The sequence below is a fragment of the Aulonocara sp. 'chitande type north' Nkhata Bay genome, linkage group LG8 (assembly GCF_057382095.1).
Source record: "Aulonocara sp. 'chitande type north' Nkhata Bay isolate Kocher_YH1m ecotype deep benthic linkage group LG8, A_spYH_male_GT1.1, whole genome shotgun sequence".
NCBI classification, from domain to species: domain Eukaryota; kingdom Metazoa; phylum Chordata; class Actinopteri; order Cichliformes; family Cichlidae; genus Aulonocara; species Aulonocara sp. 'chitande type north' Nkhata Bay.
Genome location: NC_141351.1, coordinates 7,584,113 through 7,596,657, shown reverse-complemented (window position 1 = coordinate 7,596,657; position 12,545 = coordinate 7,584,113). Strand labels below are relative to the sequence as shown.

The following is a 12,545-nucleotide window of genomic DNA, read 5'->3' as shown; positions in this document are numbered from 1 at the left end:
ACTGGAAAAATATATGTATTCTGTCTCTGTTACTTTAAATCATTTATTTACAGGTTTGCATTGTGTTGTGTTGACTGAATGGGTCTGCTACTGGAGTGAGGTCAACCTAGATTCACACCTGAGTGGTAAAATTACTGAAGGCAAATGCAGAAAAGCAAACGATCTGTAAATATCGTCACTTTAGGACCACAAGATTTGGGATCGTTTTATCAGCCACTGGATTTGTAAACGTTATACACATCAGACTATCTAAATTTCCAGTAGCAAATGCCGATTTAAGATTAGCAGAAGTAATTTAACAATGGAAATAATGTATTTTCCATTACTTTGAAATCCATAATGAGTGTTTAATGACGCTTGAAAGTGTCCGACTGCTGTATCTGGAAAATATGTTTTATTATTTACTTATTTGCGCTCACAAAATGCCTTTTATTAAGGTTATCGTAAATACTAGATCAGTTGCGCATTCAAAGCCCACCAGGTCAGGGTGTGACCAAGGATTAGCCTAGCAAACTCAAATGAAGGCTTTCTTTCAGGCTTCCGTAGTTGTAAGCGTCCGTTGCCATGGTTAAGTTCCTATTCCCAGCTTGTGCAGTACTTGAGACAAGATGAGAAATAGAAAAGAGGCTAAGGAAAATGTTTGATTGGGAAAAATAATAATAAAAAGGGAAAACAATAACAGTTGGGTATGACATCCAAAACGGAGGAGGGTAGACGATCTTAAAAGTCGATGACGATGAGCCAAATCAAGCTCCAGAATCATCCTGACAGTGACGAGCAGCCCGAGGACGAAGGCAACTATGAACTTCCCCCACTTGTTATCTTAACTGAACAGAGGTACATTGTTATTCACGACGTTAGTTATGTGAATAATTGTTTTTAGAGAACGTATAAGCTTTCAGGATGGCGGCGCACGTAGTTGCAGCAGCTCAGTGTTCTACCGATCGATGCTATGTTTGGATAGGGATGATGCAATGATCGGGGACCATTCTTAATTTCGTTGTTCTCATGACAATGACAATAAAGTTTCTGATTCTGATTCTGATTCTATAAGTTACTCAGGGTGTGAGGTTTGGTGTCTTTCTGACAGATATGAAGGGGAAACCTGTGAAGGGCAGTTTCATGGACAAGGTGTAGCTTATTTTGAAGGAGGCCATGTGTACAAGGTACAGCTTTACAAATGAATTTCAAATACAAATAATGACCGAATTTCATAAATCAATTAAGGATTTATTATAATATATTTTGAAATGTGTTTATATCCTTCCAAAAAAAATGCATCAAACAAATAACAAAAATGTATGTTTGAATTGTATTTTTGTGAAGGGCATGTTTTCCAAAGGACTTATGGATGGATTCGGCACATTCACACGGGCAGCTGGACTAAAATATGAGGTAGCATACAGAAATTATGCATTAAAAACTAACTGTACAGTATCCTTTCTTAAGCAGGGTTTTTGAAAAGTCAATGTATATGTAACATTTCTAAAAACAGCCATCCTTTATATACACACTCATAAAAATACAGGTCAGTAAGGTGTAATGAAACATAATGTGGAGGCAAAGTCTTTGATAAAGGAATGCAGGCAAAATACTGAATTGAATTTATCTAATAGGGAGAGTTTGTACACAATATTCCCATGGGCCAGGGCACTTATACATGGGCAGATGGCAGCACCTATAAGGGGGAGGTTTACAACGGTATACCACATGGGACAGGAACCTACAAATGTACCCAAAACAGCTTGTTTTACAGCGGGCAGTGGCATCAGGGCAAGAGACATGGAAAGGTATGATTTACCATTGATTTTGTCATTTTTTAGGAATTTGGTTGTCTCTTTTTAATTGGTCTCGTTTGTGCTAGGGTACGGCGTATTATAACGAGGAAAAAAACTCTTGGTACAAAGGAGATTGGGTGAGGAACAACAGAGAAGGATGTGGACTGAGATGGTATGCATCAGGTGAATATATCTCCTCATCTGGTGTTGTATTTGAATTACCCTGCAATAACATCTGTTCCTGATAGCTACCCTTCTGGGAACACTTACTCTGGTGAGTGGAAGACCAACCAGAGGCATGGAAAGGGCACGATGCGGTGGCTGAATCTGGGACAGAAGTATGTTGGGGCATGGCAGGATGGAGTGCAGGTATGAAAGAAAACCCTAGTTTAATTATATATGAAGTTATAAAGCTTAAAAAAAATTCATTCTTGAATCAGATTTATGTTTTGGTTGCTCCTGCGGCAGCATGGCCAAGGCACACATGTCTGGAATTTAAGACGAAAAGATGGATCTCAGTATTCCCAGAGCAATCGATACACAGGGGAATTTGCTCAGGGTCAGAGGCATGGATGGGGAACCTTTTACTACGCTGGTGGTGCGATCTATGAAGGAGAATGGAAGAACAATAAAAAGCACGGGCAGGTGTGTTTCACTGTCAGCTGGAAAAAGTTTAGAGAAATCCACAGTATGCTTTCTTATTGATGTATTAAAAGTGCAGAATGAATCAACTCTGATTGTAAAATTCAGAAAAATGTCACCTTTGTTAGGGAAAATTCACACTGAGTGACGGGCGTGCATTCGAGGGACACTTTGTGGATGACCAAATTATCACACCCAACCTGAGAGCACATAGTGCTCCTCTCGGTAAGGAGCAACAGTATTCAAGAGTATGTTCAAAATAGTAAAGGAGGAAATAAGCAATCCTGCAGTCTTGAAATCCTTCTGAAATTTGTCATAGGTGCGTTCCCACTGTCACATAGTAACTCATCTTTACTGGGACCAGACATGGCTCTGAACATTGACTGTCTCCTGGACATGATCCCGGAAAGAAAACGTGACACAGAGCGCAAACAGGTCAGTCCTCAGCCCAGCGTCCTCATTTACAGCCGTGTTCCCACCCTGAAACCGTGTATCATGTGTAACAGGTGGAGTTTGTGGTGCTGAGGCAAGAAAGAGAGCTGAGGTCAATTTGTAGTTTCTACAGCAGGCTTGGTTATGCCCACTCCCCGGTGAACACCCTCCTGCTGTCCCGTCTTCAGTTCTGGCGCCTGCTCAAAGACTGTAACATTCATCATCACGGCATAACTCTGACACAGATAGACCGTCTTATCAGAGGTGAAAGGGACTGCTCCACAGCAGACACTGAATGATCCTCTGAGAGTATTTATAGGTTATTTTAACCGCTTTCACTCTGTGTGTTTCAGAGGATGTTGATCCAGCAGAGATACACTCGCCTTTCACGCCTGTGCTGCTTCGCAAGCTCATCAGCTATCTTGTCATTGTGGCCCACCACATCCACAGTAAAGACATGGTGTAAGGGAACCTGTTCCTATCTTTATCAGAAGATATCACAATGAAACTGCCTGGGGTGTCCCTTAATAAACTTAATAAAATCAGTTTGTTTATACTCAAGAAAACTTTGTTTAATCGGGATTAATCATGATCAGTTATCTGTAATAATTCATTTTTTTCTCTATTTACAGGTCACCAAAGCACCTTCTGGCTGCCTGTTTTTCCAAACTGATGACAGATGACATCCTTCCAAATGCTAAGAATGTAAAAGGTGCTTACACATGCTACAGACCCAATTGTATGTGATTCATTTAAATTGTATTTCACTAGCTGGTGAACTTCAGAGACAATCCGTTCATCAGCGGTACTGCTAGGTAACAGCAAACGACACTGTAATCAGAACTAAAAGAGCAAATCGGTGAAAGAAAAGTTCAGTTACTACTAATGTTTTGGTTTAGTAGTTTGTTGGTTCCTCAATTGGGTTTCTTCACAGGTTTTGATACTCCTGTAGAATCCTGATGTTGTAGTGTTTAACACTCTTGCTTAACTCTATAGTATGTAGTACTAACTGTTCATTAACAATAGTTGCGTCTGTCCAGGCTTTCTGTTTAGGCAGCCAGACGTTGGAGTGGTGGCTATGAACTATATGAAGAGGTGCTGGGAAGTCTTTCAGCTTTTCTGCACAGCCACCAGGGATGAACAGACCATGACCTGCCATCACCTGCTGTGGATGTTCAAGGTGCAACAAACTGTAACACTTTTCTTTGCTTGTATAAATAGTACATTACATTTTTGCTGCCTGTTTCATCAGTGCAAACTAAAAGCTTCTCAGTATTAAATGATTACTGCTGCTCTATTCCCTCTTTCCCTTCACTCCCAGCTGGTCACGGCAGGTGGCTCTTCCTCCTGGTTCTGTTGGAGGTTTCTTCCTTCCTGTTAAATGGGAATTTTTCCTTCCCACTATAACCAAGTGCTTGTTGTTAGAAGTTATCTGATTGTTTGGGTTAACCCTGTATTATTGCATCGTCTTTCCCTTATATTATAAAGCACACAGAAACAACTGTTGTTGTAATTTGGCACTATATAAATAAAACTGAATGAAAGTTTTATGTCCCAGATTTGACATTAATACAATACTTTAAAAAAATTAAAGTGGATTTATGGTCAAACAAATCTGATTTAAATGTCTTTATCAACAACAACAGCAGATAGGATGAATGACATGCCTATTTATCACAAAAACAATTAATCAAAGTTAAAACCTCATGTTGTAACCACTTGCAGGATTTCCATTTGTTGGACCATAAGCTGACCACAAGGAGGTTATTGGAGATCATCAATACAGAAAGCCACAACCCCGACAACCTTTCTGCCAGTGTTGATCTGGAGGTCTGTTTACATCAGTAAACTCATTCAGCTGTTTTTTGGTACAATATTACTCTTTTTGAATCATGAGAGCTGTTGTTCTGTTCTTTCCATTGCAGATTACGTTCCTTGAGTTTTTTGAGGTGCTTCTGGGCTGCGCAGAAGTTACATGTGAGCAGGTTTCTGAAACACTGAAGGAGGACCATCGGGTTTTTGGGTCCAACACTGAAACCAGGAAGGATTCGCCTGAGGTGGAGGTCAGTGAAGAGATGATACAGACAAAAAACAGCCCCTTCCAGTTGGTCAGATCCTGTCTCAACGCTTTCATAATCTCTGTATCTGCTAACCTTGTAATGTCATGTCACATGTAAAATATGTAGTTGTTCAAACATATTAAGGACCAAACATATTTTTGCAAGCTGTGACATAATTATATATTTCAAAATTAACAAGCTCCTGTATTTTTTCCCCTATTCATTTACTTTCAGTGTTACTCATTTTTCCTTCTGGCAGTTTTACTAGCCGATACAGGCCAGTATTGGTTGACAAAACAACCAACACTATATGCACAAAAAGATGACTGGGGCTGCATCTGTGAAGGGTGATTCTGGAATATGCCACAAAACTGGCAGTAACTTTGCTAAAATATTTAATAAGATAAAATCCCATCTTTATTGCAGACTGGGATTTCCAGTGCTCAGGATGGAAGTCAGTGGGATGTCAAGACGGAAGCCAACGAGATACCCGAGCCTGCAGGTTTGGTTTATAGTTTCAGTGTATGCATGCCTGTGTGTGTATATATATATAGGACTTCAGGCCTTCTAGAAGCAGGTCTTATCTTGCCTGGGCAGGGTTTTTTTGAAGAACTTAAACCAATAACCTTTCATTTCAGTGGTGACTGGGATGTAAACCGAGTCCATAACTTCGCCTTGAAAATGCTTAAATGTTTTGCAGACTGACCACCTAAAAAGGCTTAAATTCTTTTCCCTTGATGTTATCCTACTGTCATCATTACAGATTCAAAATTTCATAGACCCAAAGTTTTACATAAGAATGGTTCAGAAAATGAAGGGACATTTATTGTATTCAATGTAAGCTAGACATGCACAGTAAATACACACTTCACAAATCACATATTTAAAACTGGTTTGTACTTTCAAATTCTCAGAATGATTGTGTCAGAACTAAAATGCCTAACATGTTTATTTCCTTTAGAGTACACAGACGATCCTGAAGGTGAAATCATGTGCAGACCAGCAGAAAACAACACTAAAGACTGCAAATTGGAACTTAAGATGAAGACTGTCGATGAATTCTTCAACCACTTTTTCTTCCCAGCCTCTGACTATTACCAGCTGGTCACAAGAAACATAATGGAATAAAAGCACCACCCAGAATCTCAGGTTGCTCTAGATAAGATGAAACAAAAGCCAAATAATGCTGTCAGAACAACATGGAGCTATCATGTCCTTAGTTTTGTTGGTTCAGTTTAGAGCATTATGAAGTGAAAATATTAATACAATGACCTCACACACTTTATTGGTTGTAACCAAAACTTTAATTAGAACTTTGCGTGAGAAAACTTTTCTACTCATCTAAGAACGTCAAAAATCTTTTTTTTTTTTTTTAATATTAAAAAGTGTAAAAAGTTGCTAAAACAAGTCAAAAATAAACACTTCTTTACTTTCTTCAGTCTCTTTACTAAATATTAGGAGGGGTGAAGACCATGAGGTCACTCGGACAGACTGACTGGCGTATCTTGTCCTTCAGGTCTGGGGTGAAGAGAAGCAAGGCAGACTCTGCTGTCTGTACCTAAAGAATAAAAGGGGAAAAAAAAAAAAAAAAATCCAAAGAGAAAAATCACAAAGACAATTTTGGACAAAACATTAGGATCGATCTATCTACTTAACCACTCCATAAAACCCTAGTGTTTAGAAGAAAAGTGGAAAAACTTTGACCTGTCGTGAGTGACGAGTTAACACCGAAGACACCACTGGCAGTGCTGTCGTGACAGAAGTGAGCAAAAGAATGAATAAAATGGTGAAAATGTGTAGTTTTTAAAAATGTGGTGACAAACCCCCCCCCCCCAAAAAAAACAACAACACTTCAACATAAAAATCTCTTTCATTAGTTAGTGTTGCCAAGTTATAAAACATTAGTCTTACCAGACTCTTTCTCAGTAAGAAAGTTCGTAGCTTGTCCTCTAGGACTCTCCATCGCTACATCCACTGCCATGGGTGACAGTGTCTCTGTCGCAACTGTGTCCCTTGGTGACAGGCTGCATCTGTCTGAGGGCTGGAGGTATCTCTCAAAATCCAGTCCAGAAATTTCCTAAAATTACGAGAGAATAATATATTCATTACATGGCTAGAAAACACCCCCCCCCAAAAAAAAAAAAAAAAAAAAAAAAAAAAAAAAAAATTTGTTCTGAAGCACAAAACAGAATTGAGAGGGAAATTTATTTTACCTCAACGACTGTGCTGTCTGGTGTGTGACACAGAGTCTCCACTAGGCCCTGCACAGCAGATGAAGAGACGGAAGGTTGGCTAGGAGTTGCACAGGGCGACAGTGTAAAGCTCGGGGCTGATGAGGGCTCAGGAGCTGGGGGCACGGCAGGTTGTTTGCACGGAGCGCCTGGAACTGCTGGACTGACAGGGTTATCAACAGTTACATCCTCGGCTGGCTCGAGGATTGCTGGAAGGAGTTGTGGAACAGAGGGAATGTCTGTGAAGACTTTTTCTGACACTTGTGCAGGGCATCCGTCAGGTTGGGTGTCATCTGAAATCACTTCCTTGACAGGTGAGAAATCCATTGAGATGTTCACGATGTCCCTTCTGCTCTGGGTCGCCTGAGGAGTGCCGCACTGAGACTTTGGTTCTGGGGTTTGTCTGAGAGTGAGGCGGAGGTGTGCGGGTGCGTGAACATGTTGAACAGGTGTCTGAGCCAACGCAAGGGAGCGCCGGGTGACCCTTCTAGGTGAGAGATATGTGGAGCAGGGAGAGACCCCAGGCAGCACAGCAGCATTTAAATGGCTGGATCTCCTAACTGAACAAAGAAAAAACCCAACATGTGCAATATGATTAGACCAAATCCAGAGTCATCCAAAGTCCAAACTTTTGGCATGCAAGTCACCTGATTGTTTAGCTGGGCTCTCCACCTGGAAGAAGCCTCCATCAAAGACCACTGTGTCCTGCCTTTGAGCCCCTGCTTGTGGGTGTGGATTCTGAGAGCTCAAGACGAGACAGTCTTCAGTGTTAGCAGCACCGGCTGCCTTCTCTGCCTCAGCTGCCTGCTTTTTGGCTTTCATGGCTGCTTTTGCGGCAGCCAGACGAGCCTTAGCTGCTGCATTAGTTCCTGCAGGCTTGGCAGATGCTGCTAGCTGTTTCTGTGAAAAAGACGGGACAAGCTGTTTTCTTAAACACGGAGGCCTTCATATGCAAATGACTACAGAAACAGCAACCATAAAACTCAATTAGTTTTATGATGGCACAGCTGTGTGTTGACAAAAGTAAAGCAGTGTTATTGAACCAAAGCTTAAATTAGGAATCTTTACCTTAACTACTTTCTTCTGTCGTGGTGGAGGCTTGTGCTCCTCCACCCAGCCTCGCTCCTCCGCTTCTTTCAGAGCGTCAAACTTCTTGTTGACATCCTCGACCTGGAATGCGGAAAGAGTGCAAAACAGATGTTAGGTCACTTCTCCTTGTTTGCGTGTTAATGTGTGTGTTGCACCTCTCGAGGCATCACCTGGTAATAAACCATGTCCCAGAACCCCTGCAGGTCAGTGCAGGTGGTGATCTTCTCCCCTCGGCCTAGCTCACAGTCGTCCACCAGACCGCTGAATTGGTTGAAGCGTTCTTTCATCAACAGCCGTGCTTGGCCAACAGCTGTGCGCATGCGATCTCTCACTGAACACGATGAGAAAGAAGATAACAAAATTACTATTAGTCAGAGAAATCCACCATTTTCCTCATATGAAAAACAACCACTATCTACAGAACCAAAATTAAATATTCAAGGTTTTAATAATCAATTGGTGTAGAAGATAAACTCACTTTCTTCTGGGATGGACTCATCCTCCACTTTAGACTCCCAGTGGAGAGACAAGCTCATCAGTCTCTCTGTCTCATTGGCCATTTCTGATCTGAAGCATTTAAAAGAAAATGTTTTTAAAAGAAAAAGAAAAAAAAAAAAAAGGCGTTCTTTTTTGAAAGACTAAACAATATGAAAAGTACCTGAAATATGGTACGTCGTGCTTGGTTTCCACTGATCCACCTGGACTTGGAGGGGCAACCGTGGGAGAGGTATGAGGAGGAGAGCGCAGAGGAGATTTAGGTGGACACGATTCGCTCTGCTCATCACTGAATACGGGGGCTGGTGGAAGGTTGAAGCTGGAGCTGGATGGAAAGAACAGCACTGCTTTTAGATTGACTGAAATTCTAAAGCCTACATATTTTCTTTAAAAAGGGCCCAAAAGAAAAAAGAAAAGATACTACTGCCTGACTCGTCACAGTAATGCTGAGTAACAACAGCAGTAAACACATCTATTAATTGGTGTTTTGCAATACTGTGGCCAACATCAGTGTTTCAGTACATATTTAGCAAAAGGAAAATTTGAGCGGATGAAACGGAAAAAAGAAGCAGACCTTGGTGTAAGGAAGGAGTCTGCTGAACGAGGTGTGAGAGGCTCAAACTTGAAGGATGACAAGCCAGTCGGAGCCTGGAAGAGAAAACCTTCTGGAGCAAATGAGGATGTCGATGGGACGAGATCAGCAGAAACAGGCTTGGCTGGAGATTGATCCACCACCATGTCTTCTTCCTCAGCACATGGTGTCGGGCTGGGAGGACTAGGTCTTTTCTCAATGTCCTGCATCTCAGGCACTGTCAGCTCAGGTTCCTGCACACGACAGGAGCAGCAAAGCAATTAAACTCCAAGTTACTTAAAAGTTTCACAAGTTTAGTTTGTCGTGTGTGTCACTGAACTGCTCACCTCTGAGACAGCATGATGGATAGTGTCATTGACTGCTTCTGTGTTTCATAAAGAAGGACAACAAAAATGGTGAGAGAAATTCCAACAACTGTTCACAATGTAAAGTGAGGCAGACACATTTGGAACAAATTTTGTTTTGGTTTTATGGTTCATGATACCTTTACAGTTCCTTTGTGCACCAGACAGGGGAGCCACAGGATTAAGATTTGCTCGGCTCCTTGTGGTTCTTGCATCGGACACTGGTGAGAGACATTAAACACAAACAAATATCCATTTGTTTTAATCCCTCAACGCCATTTCTTAACTTCCCTTCCCAGTTTCGATATGAAATGAGCTTCCAAACCAGACAATACCTGCAGTCTTGTCCTTAGGTTTGCCTTTTACCACAGGAACTGGAGGTCTGTTGGCAGATCTGGTTGACAAAGCTCGTACGGCAGGTGCTTCTATGGTAGAATGGGATAATACAGACACAAATTAAGAGCTAAACACAGGATTGCAGTACTGCAAAACAAACAAAGCTCAATGGCTGGTTTCAAGGGCAGTTTTTTTTTTAATTATTTGTACCTTTGGTCTTGGTCGTAGTTGATGCAGGCTTGGCAGAAGCTAGCCGGGTCCTTGTTGATCTTTCCACAGCAGGTTGTCCTACAGAAAGAGAAGAAGGTCATTACTAAAACTGCTTCTAATCAAAAGCTGCATTTAAAAAAATAAAAATTCAGTTAAGGGGCATTCAGTTAATTTACCCTTCTTCAGTCCAGTATTTGGATCTTGTATCTTCAGAGGCTGCAGAAATTGAGGCAATAGAAAAACAAATGAACAAAGTATTAGTTTTTTGTTTTAAATAGTTAAATACGAAACTTGTGAAAACAATGGTGCATGCGTGGAAGAAAACAGTACCTTCTCCCCTTGCTGCTGCTGTTTCATTGAACGAGTGACTCTAATACTTTGGGATGGAGCCGTGTTCGCCTTTTTCTGAAAACATAACCAAAAATAAATAAATAAATTCCACTGAGACCAAAAAGAATATCCTCTGATATCATGTGGTCATCACAGTTATGAAAGAACCAACAAAAAGATAGGGAAGTAATGTGATTCACAGACTTGTTTTATAATAAGTTACCTAAAGTGTTTTTTGATAAGTCCCCTCTTACCTCTTGGATTTTTGCTGAGGCATCTGGGACAGCAGGTAGTGAGGTAATGGTTCCCGTTGGATGATACAGACCAATCTTAAACACCCCTTTACGTTCCCTTTCCCTCTTCTCTTTCTCCTTCTCAAGAGCCTTCCGCTCCTTCCAGCGCTCGAGCTGTTTCAGCCTATCTTCCACTGCTTTTGCTGTGGAGTAACAAGCATGGGAAAGGGCACAAATCAGCTAGAGCTAGAGCAGTCCATTTTTTTTTTTAAACTGTGAAGCCATACCTTTAGCAGGTTTTTCATTGTTTTTCGTCTTCTCTTGTATGGTTGACATATTGGCCACTGCAATAGAGGCATTCAGGGAGGACATTTCCAGCTCTGGGAGTTTATCCAGCTGCCTCCGGGTGTTCACAGTACGTTCTCGATTCTCCTTCTGGGAATGAGACCTTCTCCGAGACATTTTTACCCTAAGCATCGACACACTGGTGTCCCGCTGCCGCAGGTGAGCAAATCGTGACTCCATAATCAGGTATCTGGATTTTTCAAGAAGGGAAACATAATGTTTTGAAAGGTACTGCAGATTGCATGCAATAGATATTACAGACATTAGGAGACATTTGTCATATTAGATAAAAACGAGAGGGATCAAAAACTGAATGGCAAAATTTTTTCGTTTTTTGTGTTGTAATCAGCTATAAGAATAGAAATTAGGCAGTTTTTAAACGTATTAGTGTCATTATTCATGTGGTGGCAATTTTAAAACCACACAAAAATAATTCCCAAAACATGGACAATGTACTGAGCAAGAGCTGTCAGGGGAAAAAAAAAACAAAAACAAAAAAACACTTCTTAGTATGTGGTATAGGCTAGGCACTATAAATGGTAACACGGCAAAAACGGCTTCATTTTGGCCTGTTTAGCTACAAGCTTGCAGACGCAACAACCAACAGATCAAAAATATTGACGCTGTGTTTTTTCCCCTCCCGCTTTTCTTATTCTCCGGAAATTCAAACAATTGCGTTAAAACAACGACAGGAATGGCGTCGCGATGGCTTAATTTTTTCCTTGGTGGTTTCTCTGCAAACAAATGTCAACGTCAGTGTTACTGGATTAAAGTATGATTTGAAGGAGACGTGAACCTTACACCAACTACATACCTGAGTAAAAGCAAAATATAATAAGGCAAAAATTGGAGAAAATAAACGTGAGCCAGCACAGTGTTTTGTTCTACTGCTACTAAAAAGTGTAGTGAGTAGAAATAGATACTTTCAAAGGCGAACCAGGAACACGAGCTAATTATTCAACCAATGCTAGTTTTGTAACCCACTCCACCGCGACTGTTGACAGAAGGACTCGCGCAGAGTTCAACGTTCCGTTAACAAATATATCTAAGTGAACAACTTTTATGATTAAAAACCCAACTTACCTTTTTTCTTTTTCCAAAGAGGTACAATATTTTTCTTTTCTTTTTTGTCTACTTACTAAAACCTGACAGCGCAACGTACACGCTCAGTGCAGAAACATAACAATCATGGCGGGTGAGTTTTTAAAATTTGTCCAAGTTTACGCTGATTGGCTGCAAGTCGTACGTGAGCCCTGATTGGTTAGTTTCTTTTCTTCTTCTTCTGATTATTTTGTTGCTGTTGTAACAACTTTCCATTGTGTGCTGAAATTAGTCCAGAAAAGTGGAGAAAAAAATTGTATAAAAACGTTTGCTTGGAATAAATTCTTTTTTTTTTTTTTTAAAGGTCAAACCCTGTATAATTACACA

At 40.8% G+C, this 12,545-nt stretch overlaps 2 protein-coding genes across 4 annotated transcripts; one reads left to right on the top strand and one right to left on the bottom strand.

Moving 5' to 3' along the window:
• Positions 1–568: 568 nt before the first annotated feature.
• Positions 569–6,504, top strand: rsph10b (radial spoke head 10 homolog B). The gene is given in 17 exon segments (XM_086303098.1): positions 569–837; positions 1,091–1,166; positions 1,327–1,395; positions 1,617–1,790; positions 1,865–1,950; positions 2,027–2,147; positions 2,247–2,423; positions 2,549–2,645; positions 2,740–2,855; positions 2,927–3,116; positions 3,206–3,314; positions 3,485–3,564; positions 3,893–4,032; positions 4,578–4,682; positions 4,778–4,915; positions 5,339–5,414; positions 5,874–6,504. Coding segments are annotated over 17 exon segments (2,070 nt in total). The 5' UTR covers positions 569–688; the 3' UTR covers positions 6,041–6,504.
• dlgap5 (discs, large (Drosophila) homolog-associated protein 5) lies at positions 5,795–12,360 on the bottom strand. 3 transcript variants are annotated; one of them, XM_086303095.1, is made up of 19 exons: positions 11,932–12,092; positions 11,060–11,307; positions 10,794–10,975; positions 10,540–10,614; positions 10,386–10,425; positions 10,210–10,287; positions 9,999–10,088; positions 9,804–9,884; positions 9,646–9,683; positions 9,302–9,552; positions 8,891–9,052; positions 8,711–8,799; positions 8,403–8,563; positions 8,212–8,313; positions 7,791–8,043; positions 7,126–7,703; positions 6,824–6,989; positions 6,617–6,660; positions 5,795–6,470 (listed from the first exon to the last, which is right to left on the bottom strand). In XM_086303095.1, exons 2-19 carry the CDS (start codon positions 11,295–11,297, stop codon positions 6,360–6,362), a joined length of 2,739 nt encoding a protein of 912 aa, XP_086159221.1. In that variant the 5' UTR covers positions 11,298–11,307; positions 11,932–12,092; the 3' UTR covers positions 5,795–6,359. The 3 variants fall into 3 exon arrangements, with proteins under 3 accessions (XP_086159221.1, XP_086159220.1, XP_086159222.1); XM_086303094.1 differs by lacking the exon at positions 11,932–12,092 and adding an exon at positions 12,201–12,360 and having other exon boundaries at positions 5,797–6,470; XM_086303096.1 differs by lacking the exons at positions 6,617–6,660; positions 11,932–12,092 and adding an exon at positions 12,201–12,360 and having other exon boundaries at positions 5,797–6,470.
• Between the last annotated feature and the right edge of the window lie 185 nt (positions 12,361–12,545).